The sequence below is a fragment of the Channa argus genome, chromosome 1 (assembly GCF_033026475.1).
Source record: "Channa argus isolate prfri chromosome 1, Channa argus male v1.0, whole genome shotgun sequence".
NCBI classification, from domain to species: Eukaryota; Metazoa; Chordata; class Actinopteri; order Anabantiformes; family Channidae; genus Channa; species Channa argus.
In genome coordinates, this window is record NC_090197.1 from 6408829 (window position 1) to 6431208 (window position 22380).

The window sequence follows — 22380 nt, forward strand, 5'->3', positions numbered from 1 at the left end:
AAATATTTAAGGATAAATTTAAGGATAAAAGACAAAACATTTCACCCTCTAACTTCTCATTTCCCTGTTGATTCTGTCATGTAACTTGTTTTAAATATTTAAAAACAGGATAATTGGGTTAATGTTGGTGCTTCTCTATCTTCTCTAATGTTGCTCTGTAAAGAGGTTTATTATTAATTATATGATTATATATCTTCTTCTTTTCCTTTGGGTTGTACCCTTTTAGGGGTCTCCAGAGTGAATCATGTGCCTCCATCTAACTCTGTCCTCTGCATCCTCTTCACTCACACCAACTAACTTCATGTCCTCCCTCACTACATCCATAAATCTCCTCTTTGGTCTTCCTCTAGACCTCCTGCCTGGCAGCTCCAACCTCAGCATCCTTCTACCGATATATTCACAGTTTCTCCTCTGAACATGTCTAAACCACCTCAATCTGGCCTCTCTACATTTCCATCCTTATCTTTAATCACACTAACCTGTACAAATCCATCTCTCCCTCTTTAGTGTCCAACCTAACATACAAGTCCTCATATGCTCTTTGTTTGGCCTTTGCCACCTCTATCTTCACCTTATGCTGCATCTCCCTGTGCTCCTGACTGGCTTTAATTTGCATAAATTCAGAGGTTTCTAGGCAGGTATCATTTGATGATACCATAGATGCCTTTGCCGCAAGGACGTTCAGATGTGTACAAATTAAATGAAAGATTTTAGTTCTACATTATAGTTTTATGTTGTCTTGTTTGCACATTTTGCCCCATTGTTACCAAATACATGTACAAAGTATTCACTGACCATAGCACCGTTTCCATTTATGTTGTTTCTATTGTTGTTTGTGTTATTTTATGTTATTTTAGTGTGTGTGTGTTTGTTTGTGTGTTTGATCAACAATTAAACCTTTAAGGTCAGTTTCATTATATCCTGGATGGAGCTCTGAGAACTGTATGACTAAGTGTAAGCTCCTGACAACACAGCAGGCTGAGAATGTGAATTATTAGATAAAATATTCAAGTTGATGAGCCTGAAGAAAAAAAACAGTTGAATGTGGGTCATGTTTAAAGGAGGAACTCATTATTTAGAGACGTTTATAATTAAAAAAAACTAACAAATGATGCTCACTGATAAAAAACATTGGTTTTATTGGTGCAAACTAATGTTTCAACATCACTGAGTCTTCACAGAGTAAAATCATTAAAACATTAAAACAATAAACATTAGTAAAACCCAACATGTACATGGACTGGATGACCAATAAAAAGAATTTTAATCTTTCAACCACTTTATAAATCATAAAAGAAATATGTTCAAAATCTAAACCAAATTTACAAAAACAAACAAAAACACAAAACTCAAACCTAAACTCATCACCTACAGGAAACATGACAAGTTAAGTTCTTCACTGTGGACTTTCTGGTTCATCAGTAATGAAAGAAGAGACAGCAGAGCCTCAAACACAGATGATCATATCACTGCTTCTTCTTTCTGAGTATCTCACTCTTTATCTTACTTGTCATTCTCTCCTTTCATCACATCATTTTTAGTCGTCTTTATTATAGTTTTACAGTTGCTCAGTTCCCCAAAAGTAGTTTGTAGTTAAACATGAAGATCAATTGAGTCTCTTTAAAATGTTGTCAATTAAAATAATTTACTTCCTCAAAATAAACTGAAAATTGATAAGGAAGTTGACGTTTTACACAATTGTACATATTCTCATTCAGTTCAAGTGAAGTCAAGTGGAACTTATGAAAAATCATTCTTGCATATAAACAAGTTAAAAGGATGTAAATGAATGAGGATGGAAACTCAACATGGAGCAAAATCTCCTCTCACTGGTTCAAGTGGGAATTTACATCATTGGCAATGTTTGAATTAAAGAGGATTTAGAGGGGAGCACAGGAAAACACAATGAGGGTTAACAAGGAGAAAGCTAAAGTAACTAACTAGGAAATGGTACTGAGGGACTTCAAAATAAAAGCCAGGGGCAGGAAGTAAATCCAAGAACCAGGACCATGACTGATATAGGTTTTGTTATCCAGCCAATTAATAAACTACATATATTTAGAACATATGTAATATGTTATGACTCTCCAGTGACAGAGAACCATCAGTTGTTGTTGATGTTGCGGTTGATTGATTTTGATAGAAAGAGTTGAGGAGAGTGGAGATGAGTGTGTTTGAAGGAGGGACTCTGTCTTCTAGAGAAGTGACAAGTTCCTGGTTTGACAGTGAAGAAGGAAGAGAGGCAGCATTAAGTCATCAGAGCCTCAACATGGACGTTCATCACATTTTAATCTGCTTCTTCTTCCTCTGTGAGTATTTTTATTTTCTAGACTTATTTGGATTTTCTGAATGAGCTTTTTCTCTTAGTTTTAATGGAGGTTTAGTTTAGTCACACACACATCAGCATTGCTCTGTTTGTTCTGTCTCTTCCATGTCTCAATACTATGCAGCATTAGTGCAACTTTTCTCCACTTGCTCTTCATCATAACCTAAGACTGTCACTGGGCGTCTGTCTGGACATGACTCACTTCTTAGTAAAAAATGGTGATAAATTGTGCAGCACAAACCCTGTTTCAGCAGAAGTTCCTCTTTAAATATGTCACTTATTTAACTTTACTCTGTTGTATAGTAGAAGGAGTTTGTCAATGTGAAAAATATCAAAAATATAAATTATTTTCAAATCTTTATTACGGAAAATGGAAAACAAGTCTGTGTTCGTGTCTCAGTTATGCTGCTTCTATCTTTAGGTGTTTTCTGTCTATTCAGTGCTGCTAACACACAAAGTAAGTTCCTGTTCATGCTGCACACAAAGTGGTACTTCTGACTTTTTCATGGTGGGTTCCTCCCATACACAGCACACCACTTGTGTCTTATTTAGGTTAGTCCAGCGTCTTCTTCATGGGTTGTTGCTCATCCAGCTGTTGTCCTCTGAGTTGCTCTAGTCACAGCTAAACAGCCCCTGCAGAACCCACATGGAAAAATAAAATTAATTTATTGATTGTACAACTGGATGAATGAAGAAATACCTGCAGTCTGTAAAGTAAAAGTATAACTACTTTTACTAACAAGTAAAAATGACTATAGTTGGTTGTCCAGGATGCTTCCTGAGCAGGTAAATAATAATTGTAGTCTGTGTGTTCACACATAACTTGTAACAGTAGTAGCTACAGGAAACCCACATTTTAACACTGCAACTCATTCTCCACCTCACCCACCCAGCCCCAGCACATAATGTGGAAATCCTCAGTGACAACACCACAGCAGATTGACCTAAGTTCCATTATAAAGTTACAGTTATAAAGTTAATTATTAAACATTCCTGGTGTGACTCTAAAGTTACTTTACAAAATAAGAAGTAGATACAGTAAATTCTACTCACTGACTCCATATGTTGATCAAAGGAATTGGTGCATTCACCCTCATACCAGAACAAATCTGACTCCAGATCAAAGAAATCACCTTGATTATCCTGCTCACTATTCTCTTCTTTTTACTTTGACTTTTTATCTCTGTGTTTTCCTCTGTTCCCTTCTTGTAACTTACAAACTTGGAATCTCTGTTTTAGTCTGTAGTATGAACATCATTTGTCTACACACATCTCTTTCTCACCTGCTCACACCAACCGTGTCATCTGATTGGCTGTTCAAAACAACAAAAAATAAATGCCTCCTACAAATGTTAACTAACCCAAAACCAAGGACCCAAAAAACAATTATTGCAGATGATTTTTATCAAATAATGCTTAAAAATACACATATGCATTTGACTGGGAAGGTGTTGTATTAGTGCAGAGTTCAGATTGTTTAACACTTTGTCTGCATGAAGGATTTCATGTTGTGGTTGATTGATTTTGATAGGGACCCACCCCCCAATGCACTGAGCTCCTTTCCTCCTCTTGACCCTCTCTCCTCTCCTCTCACCCCACAATTGTCACCACTGTATGTCATTAACTCTGTGTGTTTTCTCCCATAGTTGTCTTTGTCCTCCTCTGTCCCCCTCTCTCTGTCCCTTTCTGCAGGTGTCCCCAGCTTTAAGCTGTGTGTTTTCCAGTGTGCAGCTACTGGTTCTACCAACCTGCCCGATGTTTTGTTGTTGCATTTGCTGCTCTTTTTCTTTTCTCCCTTCACTTTCCACTCACCCCAACCGGTCAAGGCAGATGGCCGAAAACCCTGAGCCTGGTTCTGCTGGAGGTTTCTTCCGTTAAAGGGAGTTTTTCCTCTCCACTGTTGCCCAGAGCTTGATCAAGGGGAAATTGTTGGGTTTTCTCTATACATCTTTATAGTCTTGACTTTATTCTGCAAAGTGCGTTGAGATGACTTTGTTGTAAATTGGTGTTGTATAAATAAAGTTGAATAAAATTGGGGGAAAAAAAGGCATTAAAATATTTTTGATCACAGATGGACCAATATCTACGGTATTTTAAAGATGGTTTAGTGAATTTCATCATTAATGACTCACCTGATCTCATAGATTCAACTGTTCCAGCTTAATTTCATGTAACATGAAATGAACAAACTGTACAGTCAAATACAGTCTAACAGAAAACTATGGTTGTGATATGCAACACATCTACAACATTGCAGCATTGTATTCTCATGCAAAGAGAAAACACTCAGGGCAAAATGTGTGCAGGAACAGATATCAAACAAACGTTTGGGTCACTGCCCACATCTCCAGTTTGTCTAGAAGTTCAGCAGGTCTGGTCTTGTGATTGACAGCTATTTTTCCCTAAAGAAAAAGAAAACAGTTTGGACACATTCTCATTCAGTGTTTATGCTATTTTTCTACAATGTAGAATAAATTTCAAGGACACATCTTAACATCAGCTTTTCCGAGAGGACACTTTATAAACCAGGCCTTAATGGTTTAATTGCTGCAAAGAAGCTGAGAGGGACCAGAAAGAAGATGAGAATTGCTTTAGACCAAGAGATACAAAAAAGAAATAGGTGTTAGACCAGTAGAACATGTACGGTTTAGTCTGACAAGTCTGAACTTGGGGTTTGGTTTGGCTGCATAGTTGGTTCAAACTGCTGGGACTTTGTGACTCTGTGGTGTAATATCTGCATGTCTGGTTCCCACTGTGAAGCATGGATGAGGTGATGGTGTGGGGTGTTAGTCAGTGATTTCTTCAAGGAGTTCAGGACACCTTCAGCCAGCATGTCTACTACAACATACTGTGGGATTTGCATTTAGTGAGACCAAGATTATTTTTTCAACAGGACAATGAGCGAGCATCAGGTGACCTGGCCTCCACAATCACCTGACTTGAACCCAAATGAGATGGTTTGAGAGTAGTTGCCAACAGAGTGATGGAAACTCAACCTTTCCAGGTCCCTGTCTCTCAAAGCTGGCTGAGACACAAAGTGGTCACTTTTAAGAATTTACCATTTAAACTCATTTGCTTTGTGTTTGGATCTTAATTGTTTGATGTCAACAAAATAAACCCAAAAAATATAAAAATGAGAACAGAGACTGACTCCCAACAAAAAAGCAGTGTGGAAAATCAGCCCAATCAGACAAGTGAAATTTAAACTGTCAAGTTTAACAATCAACACAGTTTGTGTTCAGCTAATATGTAAAATGATGGACCTGCTTAAAGGGAAATTTAAAGAAGAATCTTTAGCTACGTACATTGTTTTTACTCCAGTCTGAGATTTGGATCAGTTTCTTCTGACACGAGGCTGTTGAGCAACAATCTTCCTCTACACTGTTAAAATGTTTCAGAGTTGATGCACATCTTACTCTCCTTGTTTCATTTCATAGCACATGCAGTGAGCTGCCTGTCAATGTTATTACAGGTTACAGCAGCCTATTGAATATCTGTGTGGGATATATGTAATGTGTACAGGACACAATTTATTGAAAGAAGAACAAACAGACCAGCCCTCTCACACTGAGACAGACTGACCCACTAGGAGAATTCATGAGCTTCCTAGGTTGTAATTCACAAGCTACTACACTAAACCAATTAATAACTGTGAAAGATAAAAATGGTCACTGTAATGTTGAAAAGCTTGAATGAGATCAACACATCTGTTGAGGAACATGTGATAATAACTGATTAGGAAAAGAAATCAAACCACAAATAGTGATCACATGAACACAATGACAGACTGAATGACTGAAGGGAAACAAAATGATCAACATCACTCAGTTAAAACAGACTCAAACAGGTGGATGAGAGAATTTTTCTAAATCTTTGACAGAATCAAAAAGTGTGACTGTAGTAGAAGTGATGAGCTCTGTGCTCAGTGTGACTGTGTGGAAATGTAAAACAGGAATCATCATCAGACTGTAGCATCTTACAGGAAGATAGTAATTATTGATTGTTCATCTTTTCAACAGCTCTGCAGGATGGAAACACTGGTCTCACCAATGCACAAATCACCACTCGTACAGGAACTGAAGGAGGAAACATCACAGTTAAATGCTCATTTTATTTCTCTGGAAGCAGGAAGTTGTTCTGTAAAGGAGACTGTACAACAGGAAACATTCTCATTGAAACAACCAGTAACAGAGCTCAGAGCGGCAGATACAGTATTGAATATAAAGAAGGATTTTTTCCATCAACACCAACACTCATGTATGTGAGCATCACACAGCTGAACAAGTCTGACTCAGGATTGTACAGGTGTAGTTTGGACAGACGTCTGCGCCCAGATTCACATGATGAGTTTAAGATCACTGTCACAAAAGGTGAGTTTCTACTGAAAGTTCTGAAAATGTTCCTTCATGTCTGTGAAACTGTGAGAAAACTGACTGTTCTCTGACAGCTTCTCATGTTACAAATCAGCAGGTAAAATAAGTGCTGCATCTTTTCATCATTAACAGTAAAAACAAGCTAAACAACTAACAGCTAATGTTCTACATGAATCAGCACAAGAGCAGGTGTTACCACTTCCAATCTCCTGTTAGTGGCTTATTCAGAAACATTGGTACATTTGCTGAACCTCTGTCAACATGTGTGGATGATCAAAAACTAGAACTTCACTAACACAAAATGTAACATCAGCTAAAAAGAATGATTTACTCATCTACCAGCAAGAACTAGTCAGCTCCACATCCATCTTGTTTCCTTTTCTCTCTTTTAGCTCTCACTAACCAGTAACAGCCAGTCTGATGTTCTTCTCTGCACAGTCTCCTCAAACGTTGTTTTCTTGCTGCATCTGTGATGTTTAGTGAACACCTATGGATGAACTCCATGAATGGATGTATTACAAGAATACTGAGCTACAGTAATCTCACAATTGAGGCCTGTTGTCAGGACGACAGAAAAGCAGTTCATCTTATTAACATCATGAGGAAAACAGCATCTCCTCTGGATCATTATCTGATTGTTTCATTGTTCACAGCTTCAACCTCTTCACCACCAAGCACAGCTCTCCAACCTTCAACAACATCACGTACATTCTCTTCATCATCATCCTTTGAAACCTACAAACAGCCTGAAACTGGATCATCAGGTACATTTAAAGTTCCCTCTATAATAAACATAGTGTTACTCAGCACAGAAACATGAACATGACCCTCAGTGACAGTTGCTGTAGACCTGATACAATGATGCACTAAAGAAAGTAAAAAGTAAAAATGCTACACTGCAATATCAGTGCATTATTATGTGATCTTTAAAACTCATAAGATCATAGTGAGATATGGAGTCAAAACATGAAACGAGACTTTCTAGAGCGAGTGGGGAGACGCAAGGTTTCTAATGGGGAGGAGTGGAGTATGGTGCTGGCAGAGTAGTTAGGTCTTTAGATGCAGAGGTGATGAGTAACTTGAGGAAAGTGTAGGGAAATGGCAGGAGGAGGGTCCACTGGGGAAGATGTAGTGGTCTGGATCCGTAACACAGAGGAAGGTCTGGTAGTGAGCGTGTGGAACGTAACTGTGATGAATCTTCAATCCCTGACGTGAAAACAACTCCAAATTCCTCTTTAGTGATCAAATTCTCCAAAATCTGAGCTCTGGTCTCCGTAAAAAGAAGAAAACAGATAATCACATGACTTGGTAAAACAAACGTGTGCATGATTAAAGCATAGACATAACGTGGTAAATCCTCTTCTTAGATTGACGTGGTTACAAGAGTTCATGATAATCTTGATTCTTTAGGGACAAATAACTTCTTCTTTTCCTTTCGGCTGCTCCCTTTCAGGTGTCGCCACAGACATTCATGTGCCTCCATCTAACTCTGTCCTCTGCATCCTCTTCTCTCACACCAACTAACTTCATGTCCTCTCTCACTACATCCATAAATCTCCTCTTTGGTCTTCCTCTAGACCTCCTGCCTGGCAGCTCCAACCTCAGCATCCTTCTACCGATATATTCACAGTTTCTCCTCTGAACGTGTCCAAACCACCTCAATCTGTCCTCTCTGACTTTATCTCCAACACATCTAACATGAGCTGTCCCTCTGATGTACTCATTCCTGATCCTGTCCATCCTCGTCACTCCCAAAGAGAACCTCAACATCTTAAGCTCTGCTACCTCCAGCTCTGCCTCCTGTCTTTTCTTCAGTGCCACTGTCTCTAAGCCGAACAACATCGCTGGTCTCACCACCGTCTTGAACACCTTTCCTTTCATTCTCACTGATTCTCTTTTATCACACAACACACCTGACACTTTTCTCCACCCGTTCCAACCTGCCTGCACTCGCCTCTTCACCTCTTTTCCACACTCACCGTTGCTCTGAACCGTTGACCCTAAGTACTTAAAGTCCTGCACCTTCTTCACCTCTGCTCCCTGTAACCTCACCATTCCACCTGGGTCCCTCTCATTGACACACATGTATTCTGTCTTGCTGCGGCTAAGCTTCATTCCTCTGTTTTCCAGAGCAGACCTCCACCTCTCTAGATTTTCCTCCACCTGCTCCCTGCTCTCACTACAAATCACAATGTCATCTGCAAACATCATAGTCCAGGGAGATTCTTGTCTAACCTCATCTGTCAGTCTGTCCATCACCAGAGCAAACAAGAAGGGGCTCAAAGCCGATCCTTGATGCAGACCCACCTCCACCTTGAACTCCTCTGTCACACCTACAGCACCTCACCACGGTCTTACAGCTCTCATACATGTCCTGCACCACTCTAACATACTTCTCTGCCGCTCCAGACGTCCTCATACAATACCACAGCTCCTCTCTCTGCACCCTGTCATACGCTTTTTCTAAATCTACGAAGACACAATGCAACTCCCTATGACCCTCTCTGTACTTCTCCATCAGCGTCCTCAAAGCAAATACTGCATCTGTTGTACTCTTTCTAGGCATGAAACCATATTGCTGCTCACAAATGTTCACCTCTGCCCTTAGCCGAGCTTCCACTACTCTTTCCCACAACTTCATTGTGTGACTCATCAGCTTTATTCCTCTGTAGTTGCCACAGCTCTGCACATCTCCCTTGTTCTTAAAAATTGGTACCAGTACACTTTTCCTCCAGTCCTCTGGCATCCTCTCACTCTCCAAGATCTTGTTAAACAAACTAGTCAAAAACTCTACTGTCACCTCTCCTAGACACTTCCATACCTCCACAGGTATGTCATCAGGACCAACTGCCTTTCCGCTCTTCATCCTCTTCAATGTCCTCCTCACTTCACTCTTACTAATCTTTGCTACTTCCTGCTCCACACCAGTCACCTCTTCTACTCTTCGTTCCCTTTCATTTTCCTCGTTCATCAACTCTTCAAAGTTCTCCTTCAATCTTCCCATCACACTCCTGGCACCTGTCAATACATTTCCATCCTTATCTTTAATCACACTAACCTGCTGCACATCCTTCCCACCTCTCCCTCTTTAGTGTCCAACCTAACATACAAGTCCTCATATGCTCTTTGTTTGGCCTTTGCCACCTCTATCTTCACCTTACGCTGTATCTCCCTGTGCTCCTGTCTACTCTCTTCAGTCCTCTCAGTGTCCCACTTCTTCTTAGCTAACCTCTTTCTCTGTATACACTCCTGAACTTCCTCGTTCCACCACCAAGTCTCCTTGTCCGCTTTCCTCTTTCCAGATGACACACCGAGTACCCTCCTACCTGTCTCCCTGATCAAATTAGCTGTAGTAGTCCAGTCATCTGGAAGCACCTCCAAACCACCCAGAGTCTGTCTCAGCTCCTCTCTGAAAACTAAATGACATTCTTCCTTTTTCAACTTCCACCACTTCGTCCTCTGCTCTGCCTTAGTCCTCCTTATCTTCCTCACCACCAGTATCATTTTACACACCACCAACCTGTGTTGTCTGGCTACACTCTCCCCTACCAATGCTTTACAGTCACTGATCTCTTTCAGATTACAGCGTCTACACAAGATGTCGTCCACCTGAGAGCTTCTACCTCCACTCTTATATGTCACTCTCTGTTTCTGCCTCTTCTGGAAAAAAATGTTCACTACAGCCATTTCCATTCTCTTTGCAAAGTCAACCACCATCTGTCCTTCTGTGTTCCTGTCCTGAAGACCAAACCTGTCCATCACATTGTCATCACCTCTGTTCCCTTCACCTACATGTCCATTGAAATCTGCACCAATCACCACTCTCTCACCTCTGGAGATGCTCTGCATCACTTCATCTAACTCACTCCAGAATTTCTCCTTCTCTTCTAACTCACATCCTACCTGTTGGGCAGAACCACTCACAATATTGAACATCACCCCTTCAATTTCCAGCTTCAGACTCATCAACCTGTCTGATACTCTAATCACCTCTAGAACATTCCTCACAAACTCCTCTTTCAGGATAACTCCTACTCCATTTCTCCTCCTATCTGACCCATGGTAGAACAACTTGAACCCTGCTCCTAAGCTTCTAGCCTTGCTACCTTTCCACCTGGTCTCCTGGACACACAGTATGTCCACCTCCCTTCTCTGCATCATGTCAATCAACTCTCTATCCTTCCCTGTCATAGTCCCAACATTCAAAGTCCCTACTGTCAGTCCTACATTCTTAGCTTTCCTCTTCTCTCTCTGTGTACGAACACACCTTCCTGCTCTCCTTCTTTGACTTCGACCAACAGTAGTCCAATTTCAACCCGTACCCTGTAGGTCAACAGGGTAACCCGGGCCCCAACTGATCTGGTATGGAAGTTGCATTTTTAATTTGGCATGTGTTTTACGTTGGATGCCCTTCCTGACACAACACTCTGCATTTATCCAGACTTGGGACTGGCACAAGTAGAAACTGGCTTGTGCCCCTTTGCGGTAGCATCAGGTACATTTAAAGTTCCCTCTATAATAAACATAGTGTTACTCAGCACAGAAACATGAACATGACCCTCAGTGACAGTTGCTGTAGACCTGATACAATGATGCACTAAAGAAAGTTAAAAGTAAAAATGCTACACTACAATATCAGAGTATTATGATGTAAAATTCATACTGTGATTTGTCGGCTGTTTCTCTTTTTATTAAGAATCTGGATCTGCAGAGTAACTCAAGGAATGAAATGTAGTGGAGTAAAAAGTTGAACAGTTCCTTCTGAAGTGTAAAGGACTAGAAGTACAATATAACAGGAGGCAGAGAGTTTACCAGCAAGTACAGAAGCAGACGTCTTTAACAAAACAAAGACTAAGGAAAGACGTCTTTAAGATCAGGATGTGAAGCCTGTTTCACACTAGTTAGACTTTTCCTAACTAGAAAAACCTGTTTTAAATGTTCCCGTGTTCACATACAAGTTAGCAGGATATTGTAATGGGAAAGGATGTAGGAGTGGAATATAATAAAGTGTTAAACATACAGTATCATCTCAGGCCTGTAGCAGAGCTGAAATGATGTGGCTCATCAGTCTGGTTCAGGAGGTTTCTTTAGGTGAAGAAGAACCAACTACGATGTCCTCACTGCTGTGTATTTCCATCAAGCTACTGCAGTTTTCACAACATTGTTACAAAATCCCAAATGTTAATGTTTGTTACTTTGTGCAGCTGCTAAGTAGTTGTGTTTAATCTGTGTGTGAAAGTATGTTGTCTTCTAGTGAGTAACATGAATGCAGTATTTGTACTTTTACTCTGTGATCACTGCAGCAAAACATCGTTGCTGTTGTACATTTGCAGAGCTGTATAATGACTATGATAAATCACTGTGCAGCATTTTGGCATCTGACGAGTCTTTAAACTTCCACATGGGTCTCACTGCTAACACGACTCCTTGTACTGTGTTAAGGCAGAGCTGCTTTTGATCTGTATGTCTGAGGCAGAGAGGGGCTTTAAATGATGTCTTAGATGTGTTAGATAAGCTTAGTGCAGGTTACACAGTTTGACAAAACTAACAAACGTAATTAGAATGTGACACTGACATCATGCAGACGACATTGTGATCTTTGCTTTCTGTTTACTGTGTCTAATACAGTTGTTTGAATGAGTTACCAGCATATCATCTAAAAAAAAGTTCTATCAATTATTTACATTTTATGGAGATGGGAAGAGACAAGTGGAAGAAAATGGATCCTACCCAGAGACATTAAATCTCACAAGATGGTGCATCTGTCCCCTAACAGTTACCAAGTTCATATTGTCATTAACTTGACAGTGCTGCTTCAAACGGTCCTGTAGAAATTCAAACCAGCCAATATGTCACAATGAGCCATGAAGTTTCAGAGTAAAACAAACTGGTTTTACTGTTAATTCTGCCACAGGTGCAGCGCTGGTTATCAGTCTGATTCTGGTCTTCATGATCATCATATTATCAGTGGCTGTGCTGATATTCTGCAGGAAGAGGAGCAGTAAATTCAAAGGTACACACACACACACACACACACACACACACACACACACACACAGAAAAGAGCTGGAATCTGGAATCTAAGGCATGAAGACTTTCAGAGTTGGGGCCTCTGAGCAACTATCATAAGAAGGAATCAGGTAGCAACTTGTAATCTGTTACCCAGTTCTACTAAATACATCCATGATGTGCACAGGATGGTCTGGGTAGATGAACGGGTTAATAAATGCAAAACGTACAGATATGGAAAACAACTTTAGATTGTGTTTCTAACTAGAGGATTTAGTTTCTTTTAACCTGTTTCACAGTTGTGTGTTGATAATCAGAACCATGATGTCAATGGTCCAGTGATCTATTTCAATTCAAATCATTGTAACCATGGTGATGAAGTTGTAGTACAGCTGCTGTGGCTCATATCAGAGGGTTGGGACTAACTATCTACATTATGACTGTTTAGGTTGAATGGAAAATGTCATAATGCAACATGTACAGAGCTGTTCCACTTTTGATGTAGTGCTTAAAAAAGTACAGTGTTTTTTCTTTCTTTCAGCACTTTCTTTCAGCACAAAATTGAAATAAGAATTTCTGAAGCTTTAGTCTGAGCTGATGTGTTTTTAAGTCTCTGAACCATGTTTTTCAGGAAGTCCTGTGGAAACAGTGTATGATAATGTTAGAGAGGTGAGTCTGAATAAATCCTATCATCAGTAATATTTGTTAAAACCAGCTGATACATATCAAACCTTTCTCCTCCTACAGTCCAGCAGAGTGTATGAAGAGGTCAGAGATCCTGTGGAAGTGTCTACAGTTTACACTTTGATCCATCAAGATGAGGTCAGGACCACAGATATATACAGCTTGGCCACTGCCACCTGTGCTCAGGATGTAAGTATGTAAAAAAAAAAGCTTTTGGACCAGAACATTGTTTAAGCCCAGACCCAAAGATTGTAGTTAGAAATAAGCTAATTGTCTTCTCTTTTGCCTTAATAACACTTAGCAGCACTTCTCAAAGTCACAAAAACCTTAACAGTAAAAAGAATAAAACTAATAGATGAAAAGATGTAAAACTAAAACTTACATTAAACAAATTACACCAATATTACAGATTAAGAAAAAGTCAAAACAAGTGAGTTTGAGGAAGAGATTTAAGAAGACTGAGTTCACCTGTGACAGATACAAGCAGATACAGTCTGATCATTCAAAGCTCCTGTATGTCTCACTGGGGGCCTCAGTTAAAGCCCTCTGGGATGTTCCTCCTCTAACAGGCTGTTTATGCTGATGGCTTATACAACAGAATATTCCTTTATTCATTTACAAGGGCACATGTCATAATGAATGAATACAATTTGAAATACACATTACCAACAATAAGTTCAAATAAACAATAGTTTAGGTTTTGGATACAGCTTAACATTACAAAGTGCAGTAGTTGAGGTCAAGGTAACAGTTTAAAAACACAAGCACTGTCCAAAGGACTCTCGTTGTTTGGTGATTAGGAAAGAACAGAAGGTTTCAAGTGAAATGACTTCTGTTTGGAGATTAAGCAACAGCTTAAGCAAAACACAAGAACAACAACATAGTGTGTCCAGTCCAGTGCAGTGAAGAGTCTTCAGAGCTCTACATTGGAGAAACCAACAATATCACTATCAGGAGAAGCAAGACTTCAGAACCAGAATCAGCAGTGTATCTACACCTAAAGGACACTTGTTTGAGGTCAACAATGTAACCACTTAGGACCCAAACACAATTTGTCTCCCATTTATCATGCACACATCCATCTGGGGATTCCACACCTAACAATCCCTCCTAGAAGGATGATGGATGGTGATCATTACAATCCCATGACTCTGTCCTACTCTCACCTTCTCTATTATTCAGCTAACAAGCCTATTTAGGCAACCTGGAGGATAGAACTGGGTGCCCTAGCCCACTTTCCGTCGGGGTGAAAAGGTGGTTGGACAAGTAGGAAAATGTTTTAAAAAGCACATGACTTAACCTCCTGATAACTAGACCTGGATGACTTAACACCTTCACTAACATCTGATAAGAAATGCTGTTGTTACGCATTGTATGACACAATAGTAGCATGTATGGAATAAAAAGAAGAGGTTCTAGGACTGACCCTTACAGTATTTTACAGGTCTGTACCAGATCTTTACCCATTGAGAGCAGCTACACACCCAGTTTTGTAGCCTTTGAAGCAACACTCCATGGTCCCAGTAGACAATGCAGCAGTAACATCAAGTAGGACTAAGACTGAAATAAACTTTTTTTTTACTTCTCATAATATCTGGAGATTCAGGTCAGGATATTCTCTGCAGTGGGTCTACACAAAGTATGCTGTAGAAATCGCAGCATTTTATTTACAGCACAACAAAGATCATATGCAAAAAAAAGAAGTGAAAGAAGTCAGTGGCTAATTGTGAGGGTTGATTCATTTATCCTTTAATAACAGCATTAAGATAAATTATATGTGATGATGCTCATCTAACAAAACAGAGAAAAACTAAAACTATCAGACTGCTGCAGTGCAGCTTCCTGTTCTGGTGGTTGTGACTCAGCTGGTGTCCTTCACAAACCACAGGGTCAGTGTTTGACTTCCGCTTCCTCTTGGCTACATGTCAAAGTGTCCCTGGACAAGACACTGAACACACAGTTGCCTCTAGTGTCTGCTAATTACTTGTAAGCTGCTTTGGATAAAATCATCTGCTAAATGTCTAATGTGGCTTCCTGACTCTTAAGTATAAGTCAAGACAAGATGAACTTAAATAAAGTTTTAAACACATGTGACAGTGATTAAGAGCTAATTTCTGACCTGTGATTTTTACATTTCAGACTGAAGACAATTCTGGTAACTTAGTCTACTCCAAGGTGGACGTTCCTAAAAGAGAAGCCAGCTCCCCCTGTGCTGACACAGACAAAGTTGTCTACTCTGAACCTCGGGTAGAAGCGAGTTCTCGCAGCCTCCCTGAAGATGCTTCACCTCCTCTCTACTCTGTTGCTTTACCTCAGGAGAAACTTCTTTGCTAATGTAGCTACATTCACTCTCTCACAGACTGAGCGTTGTACTAGATGTAGTCTTCATTCTTTTTCATATATTTTTTTATATTGTATAATATTGTATAATGTAGCACACTTGACAAAACACGCAGACAGGGTCTTGTGGTTTTCCTCTCTTTACTGCAAAATTACAGACAAAGCAGTAAACTGTTGTTAACATAGTTCTGTCTCGTGTCTCATCTCAGCGCTATATGACAGTGTGTCTGCGCTGTCTGTCTCCCTCTTGTGGCGAATATCGGTAACAACACTTATAAAAGCTCACTGTATTGTCTGTGTGCAGAAAACTGAAGTGCAGATGTCTCAAAATAAGGTAAACTAGCAAATCAAATGTGCCAAAAGAACAGTGTAGAATATGAACTAAGATACAATGGGGTTAAATAACAATATGTGTTGGGGCTCTGACCTGTTTTAATTCACTGCCCTCACAATAAGTTATAACTCTCTCATGTGTACGATACAGTGTGTTGTCATGTGCCATTTAAAGTTTAAATATCAAGACTAAATTGTATCATAACATACAGCACTTTTAGGAGTAAAGTTAGCTATTGCTGTTTGTTAGCTGTTAGCTACACTAGCTGTAGCTGTTGAGCTGCCTGCATCTGCTAACGTTAGCTGCTGTAGCTAACAGTACAGAAACACTAGAAACACTGTTTGGCTGAGCAGGACAAAGTCAAGGACAAATCTCTGTACACACAGACAAATGTCCCAGATGACAGGACAGAAGCAATAATCCACGTGTAAAAAAACAGCCAGTTGTGAGTCTTTTCACCTCTTTTAGTTAAAAACTGTGTTTTCTATGATAACTAGATATTTACATTTAGTTTTTGGAGTGAATACATTTGCACATTATTTTACATACACAATTACAGATTTGTGTACAGACACACAAGTCTGATTTAAAGTCTGATTTCTAATTTTGTTTTGATGCATATTGCGCATTTTCTGTTAATCCAATAAACCTCATTTCACTAATGAAATATTACTGTGTCCTTCAGTTATTTGATAGATAAAAATGAAATTGATGATCCAAACACCCAAATATTTATAAATGAAACTTCCTAAACTTTTGCATACAACTGTATTTACCAGCAGTCCAAGCAGGCTCATATCACGGGATTCTCTTTTGGAGCTAAGCCGCCTGCAGCAGGAGCCAGCGGAGGTGGCGCCACCTAGATTCCAGGTGAGAAGCCTTGGAACAATAGTAAACCTTCCCAGAAGTGACTAAAACTCCAAATTATTCATCCAGGAAGTCAGAATAACTTGGATTCTAGGTGGTGAATGAACTTTTGGCGGGTCTGAAGAAACAGACTCTGTGTTGACTCACAGCCGAGACATCAGTGACGCTGCAGTGAAAGTTAGATACCTGTTTGCTAATGAAATCGCAGGCTTCCAAACCATTTAGTGACGGTGAATTTGTAAAAACATGCATGATGAAGGCAGCGGAGATTGTGAGCCCTGAAAAGCTCCAGGCTTTTGCAAATATCAGCCTGACAAGAAACACAGTTGCAGACAGGATTTCCGATCTTTCAGTGGATCTGGACAGTCAGTTGAAGCGAGAAGTAAAGTTATTTATTGCGTTTTCAGTTACAATTGGTGAAAGCACGGACTTTACAGATGTTACACAACTGGCCATTTTCATCCTCGGAGTTGATGACACATTGACCGTCACCGAGGATTTCGTGGAGTTGGTGCCGATGACAGATACAACGACATCACCTGATATTTTCACCACAGTCGTCGGTGCGCTGGACAGGGTCGGAGTGGACTGGTGTTCAAAACCAGGCGTTGTGACAAAGTGCAGAGAGAAAGTGCAATCTGCAAATGGAGGACGTGAATTTTGGACTTTTCACTGTATTTTGCACCAGGAGGCTTTGTGTTGCAAGTCATTAAAGATGGACAACGTCATGAAGGTGTCATCCAAACTGTTACTTTCATCCGATCCAGAAGCCTGAATCACCGTCAGTTTGACGGTCTTCTCACAGAGAAAGACCACATCTATGGCCTGTCATACCACACTGAGGCAAGATGGTTAAGCCGAGGTGCTGTGCTGAGGCGTTTCTTTGATTTACGAGAAGAAATTGAACAGTTCATGGAAGAAAAGGACAAACCAGTGTTAGAATTTCATTCCGCAGAGTGGATACAGGACCTTGCATTTATGGTGGATGTTACAGAGCAGCTGAATAACTTGAACAAACAGCTGCAAGGGCGCAACAAAGTTGTCACGCAGTATCATGACAAACGTTCTTTCAAGTTGAAGCTGTCAGTGTGGGAGACGCAACTCGCCGGTGGTGATGCAGCTCACTTCCCCTGTCTGAAAACTGTGTGCACGACCCAACATGAAGCGGTTCAAAGATAAAATAACGGGACTTCAGATTTTTGGTGAACTGGAGAAAGACTTCAAAGTTTGTTGCTCGCCATTCACCGCGAATCCCTCTGATCTGCCCGTCAGCATCCAACTTGAAATAATAGACTTGCAGTGTGACTCGGATTTGAAGCTGACTTGGACACATTTTATCAGAATCTCTTGCCTTGTTACCACAACTTGACAGCCCTCGCTGCAAAACTGTTGTGCATGTTTGGAACCACATATCTCTGTGAGCAAGTTTTCTCTGTAATGAGCATAAATAAAACAAAGCTTCGCTCAAGGCTCACGCACAAGCACGTGAATCACATCCTGAAGTTGGCTGCCACTCAGGATGTGACGCCTGATATTGATGCGCTGGTGAAAACTAAAACATGCCAAGTAACAGGAGTCAAATACACTATGCAACCCAACTTAAAGTGCTGCATGAGACACCGTGATATACTTCTGTGAATCACTGAGGCTTTGTGTGTTTCTATGTTCTTTTTCTTTACAATTTTCAAATAAACTTGAGGTGTTTTATGATTAATAGTGATGTTGTGCTTCTACTATTTTGGACACACTGTCCTCAGGCTCCAGCTTTATCTTTTTTGTTGATCGTATTAAAACAATCAAACAAAAAAACAATCTGAAGTTGTTGTTTTTAAGTTATCTATACCGTGATTTCACCGGTCCGGCCCACTTGGGAATAGATTTTCCTCCATGTGGCCCCTGAGCTAAAATGAGTTTGACATCCCTGACCTAGATGATACCGTTGGAGTTACTTCGGGGATACAAGCGAAGGCGAAGATTAAGGAAAAGAGGCTCCAGAGGAGGGATACGGAACAGACTGAGGCGAAGGGGCAACCGGCTACATCACGCTGTGTTGAGCGCAGGAACACTTCGTTCACTCTGCGTGTGGAGATAAAGTAAAAATCATTCTGGTCTCTTTGGCCACACAATGAAACGTTTATTTAGCAAAAGAACAGCTTTGTCGGCTCTGTCCATCCGACACGGTCAGTCAGAACGTGACAACAGTTTTCTTCTCCTCTCTCCTAAAAGGTGTTTACCGTAATACAGGTAATGAGAAGGTACAGAACATTTTGGGTGTAACACTACCGTATACAATGAGTAAAGAGCGCATATGATGTACAGACCTCAACACCCCCACTCGCTCTTAGCTCATCAACTTAACACTTATGCACAAACATCTCAAGACTATTATATTGTCTTGATCATATGGTACATTATAGACATTCTTAAGTACCAAACATGTCTTCAGTAAACATAGACAACTTCAGTTTAGTGGCTGGTTTTGTCATTATGTCAGCAACCATCTTTTCACTTGGGCAATATTCTAGATTGACTCTGCCACTGTTGACAGTTTCCCTCATAAAGTGGTACTTGATGTCAATGTGTTTACACCTCTGCCTGTTAACTGGGTTTCTGGCTAGTGCTATAGTACCTTGGTTGTCTTCGTACACTATGGTGCTTGTATATTCATACGAATCAATCCCTGTGAGTAGTTGTTCCAGATAGATGCTTTCCTGTATAGCTGATGCTAAGGACACATATTCTGCCTCACAAGTAGACAGTGCTACTGTTGGTTGTTTCCTTGTCTTCCATGCAATCAGAGCACTGTTTTTGCTTAGACTGATACAATAACCTGATGTACTGCGTCTGTCCGTAGTGTCTGATGCCCAGTCAGCATCACTGTACACTATTAGACCCAATTTCTCCCTGATTGTTTGAGACCATAAAGTGATTTCTGTAATTTACATACAAGTTTGTCACCTGTTTTTGACCTTTTTTCGTAGCCTTCTGGTTGTTCAATGTATATTTCACAGTCAATTGGTGCATGTAGGTAGGCAGTTTTAACATCCATCTGGTGTAAAACTAAGTTTTCTTGAACTGCCTTCTGCATGACCACTCTTACACTTGTCATATCAGCTGTGGGTGAAAATTTCTCCTCATAGTCAGTTCCTGGTTTCTGACTGTAGCCTTTCGCTACGAACCTTGCCTTGTACTTTTCACGTCCATCAATGTCCGTTTTTATTGCGTAGACCCATCTACCTCCCACTGTCCTTTTCCCTGGTGGTAGCTGTGTGAGTGTGAAGGTTTTGTTCTCTTCCAACGAACTCATCTCCTCGTCCATAGCTCTTTTCCACTGCTGTGAGTCGGTTGATGATATGGCCTCCTCATAGTTCTGGGGTATGTTACATATCATTCTGTAACAAAAGTCAACACACATTTTAAGATTGTCCTGAGTACTCGGTCTCAAATCCCAATAGATGTGTTGGTTTCCTCCTAGTTCTTGGGGGGTTTCTTCTGATCATTTCTGTGTGTTTTTCTGGGCATGTGGGCTCACTTTGTTCAGGTAAAACTTCATGAACATCCTTTCCATCTTTTTCCACCATTACATCATTTCTCTCTTGGTTTTGAACCCCAGGATACACATTCTCATACCCTGTGTGCGATTCAGAAGTTTGTGTTTCCTTCTCTTCAGTCGCTTTAGTTTTAAATTTCACCAACCTGTGCTTCTGAATCTTTTCTGTGTCTGGGTAGTACACTAAGTAAGCCAGGCTGTTTTTATCATAGCCAATGAAAATACCCTGATCACATCTGGAGTCTAATTTTCCACTCTCTTGCTTGTAAGCAAAACATATAGATCCAAATTTTTGCATCTTGGATAAATTTGGCTTCCTGCCTGTGAACAACTCGTATGTTGTTTTCTTCGTGTACCTATTGTAGCACCTGTTCCTCACATACGCTGACGTTTGCATGGCATAGTTCCATAACTTATTGGGTAATCCACTCTCTATTAGTAAGCATCTACTCATCTCATATAGAGTTCTCCAACTCCTCTCTGCAGTGCCGTTTTGATGAGGTGAGTAAGGTGCAGATGTTTCATGCCTTATCCTGTTCTTTGTTAGCAATGTTTGGAAGTCTCGGCTTGTAAACTCAGTGCCATTATCCGAACGGATGCATTTTACTTCTCCATATGGTGCTATGTCTGCCAGGAATTTTTCTGTGGCTTTTACTGTATCACTTTTGGATCTTAGGAAATACACAAATATAGTACCTGAATAGTCATCTGTGATGGACTGAGCATATCTGTACCCTTCAACAGTTGGTGTTGGCATGGGGCCAGCTAAATCAGTGTGGACTAGCTCTAAGGGTTTCTTTGCCTTTATATCTGGCTCCCTATTTCTCGTCTGACTGAATTTTCCTTGAGTGCACACTTCACATAGCTTGTCTGGCTTTGTGTTTCCCTTCATCCCCATTCTTCTCACTACACCTTGTAGTTTTTGTATATCATCGTAATTGCAATGACCTAGAATTTCATGCCAGGTTTGAATATCATGACATACATTGCATTGGTCAACATTCTCTTCTACGGTTGACAAGTAGTACAAAGTTCCTGTCTCATGAATGTCAAACCTGCTGCCATCTTTGGTAATCAAGTGATTGTCCTCCCTTTTGAAAGTAATAGTCGCTCCTCCATTTGTTGCTTTCACTACTGAGAAGATATCTTGTGGGTAGGAGGATACGTAGAGTGTGTCTCGTAGCTGTGCTCTGTGTTGTTTTCCAGCATTGTCCAGAAGGTAGATCACTGCTGTACCTCTTTTTTCTGCTATTCCACTGCATCTTGTCCCGTCGGCCAGCTCTACAGAATGAGAACCCGGTTGGAATGAAGAGTCGAAGTTGATGAACTTTCTTATGTCGTTGATAATGTGGGATGTCGCTCCTGTGTCCACCATGATGCCTTTTAAGTTTTTCGTACCTGCTGGTTTCTCCTTCTTTGTGTGCTTAGCCTTGAAGAGGTGGTCTTTATCCATCTCTTGGTTCTCTGCAATCTTTCTGAGATCATCGCGTTCTCCCTTTTTCTTGCAAATAGATTCTGTGTGCGTGTTGCTTTTACAATGATTACACCACACTTTTCTGGAACACTTTCTTGCTTTGTGTCCTTTCGTTCCACATTTGTAACAGATTACATTTATGTCTTCATCTTTCCTGTTGTGTGATTTAGTACTAACTCTTCCATGTAGTGTTTTCATTACATTATCTGTTGTCCCCGTTATTCTCATTTTTTCTGACTCTTCGTAGACTCGTAATCTTCTCTTAAAGTCTGCAAAAGTGACATTGTCCTCATTTTGTGTCACATGGACAGCTAGTGGTTTGAAGGAGTCTGGGAGCCCGCCTAGGATCATGGCTACAATTAGACCGTCACTCAATGGCTCGCCAGCATTTCTCAGAGCTGTAATAATGTTCTCTGCCCTTAT

The 22380-nt window shown here is 40.4% G+C and overlaps 2 protein-coding genes across 9 annotated transcripts in view; both read left to right on the forward strand.

The window, feature by feature from the left end:
* Nucleotides 1-22380, forward strand: part of LOC137100591 (class I histocompatibility antigen, Gogo-OKO alpha chain-like) — a 122871-nt gene that overhangs the window by 13149 nt on the left and 87342 nt on the right. The gene's annotated exons all lie outside the window — the stretch shown is intronic.
* LOC137100574 (uncharacterized) lies at nt 1283-16751 on the forward strand. The gene is made up of 7 exons (XM_067478468.1): nt 1283-2309; nt 6346-6696; nt 7353-7463; nt 12614-12712; nt 13340-13377; nt 13456-13581; nt 15532-16751. The coding sequence occupies exons 1-7, from the start codon at nt 2165-2167 to the stop codon at nt 15724-15726; spliced, it is 1065 nt and encodes a 354-aa protein (XP_067334569.1). The 5' UTR covers nt 1283-2164; the 3' UTR covers nt 15727-16751.

What these genes read in the sequence shown, in the direction of transcription:
- LOC137100574 (XM_067478468.1), top strand. Translation starts at nt 2,165, where the DNA reads ATGAGTGTGTTTGAAGGAGGGACTCTGTCTTCTAGAGAAGTGACAAGT. An exon ending in TAAGATCACTGTCACAAAAG is followed by an intron (nt 6,697 to 7,352) that starts GTGAGTTTCTAC and finishes CATTGTTCACAG; the next exon opens with CTTCAACCTCTTCACCACCA. An exon ending in TGTATGATAATGTTAGAGAG is followed by an intron (nt 13,378 to 13,455) that starts GTGAGTCTGAAT and finishes CTCCTCCTACAG; the next exon opens with TCCAGCAGAGTGTATGAAGA.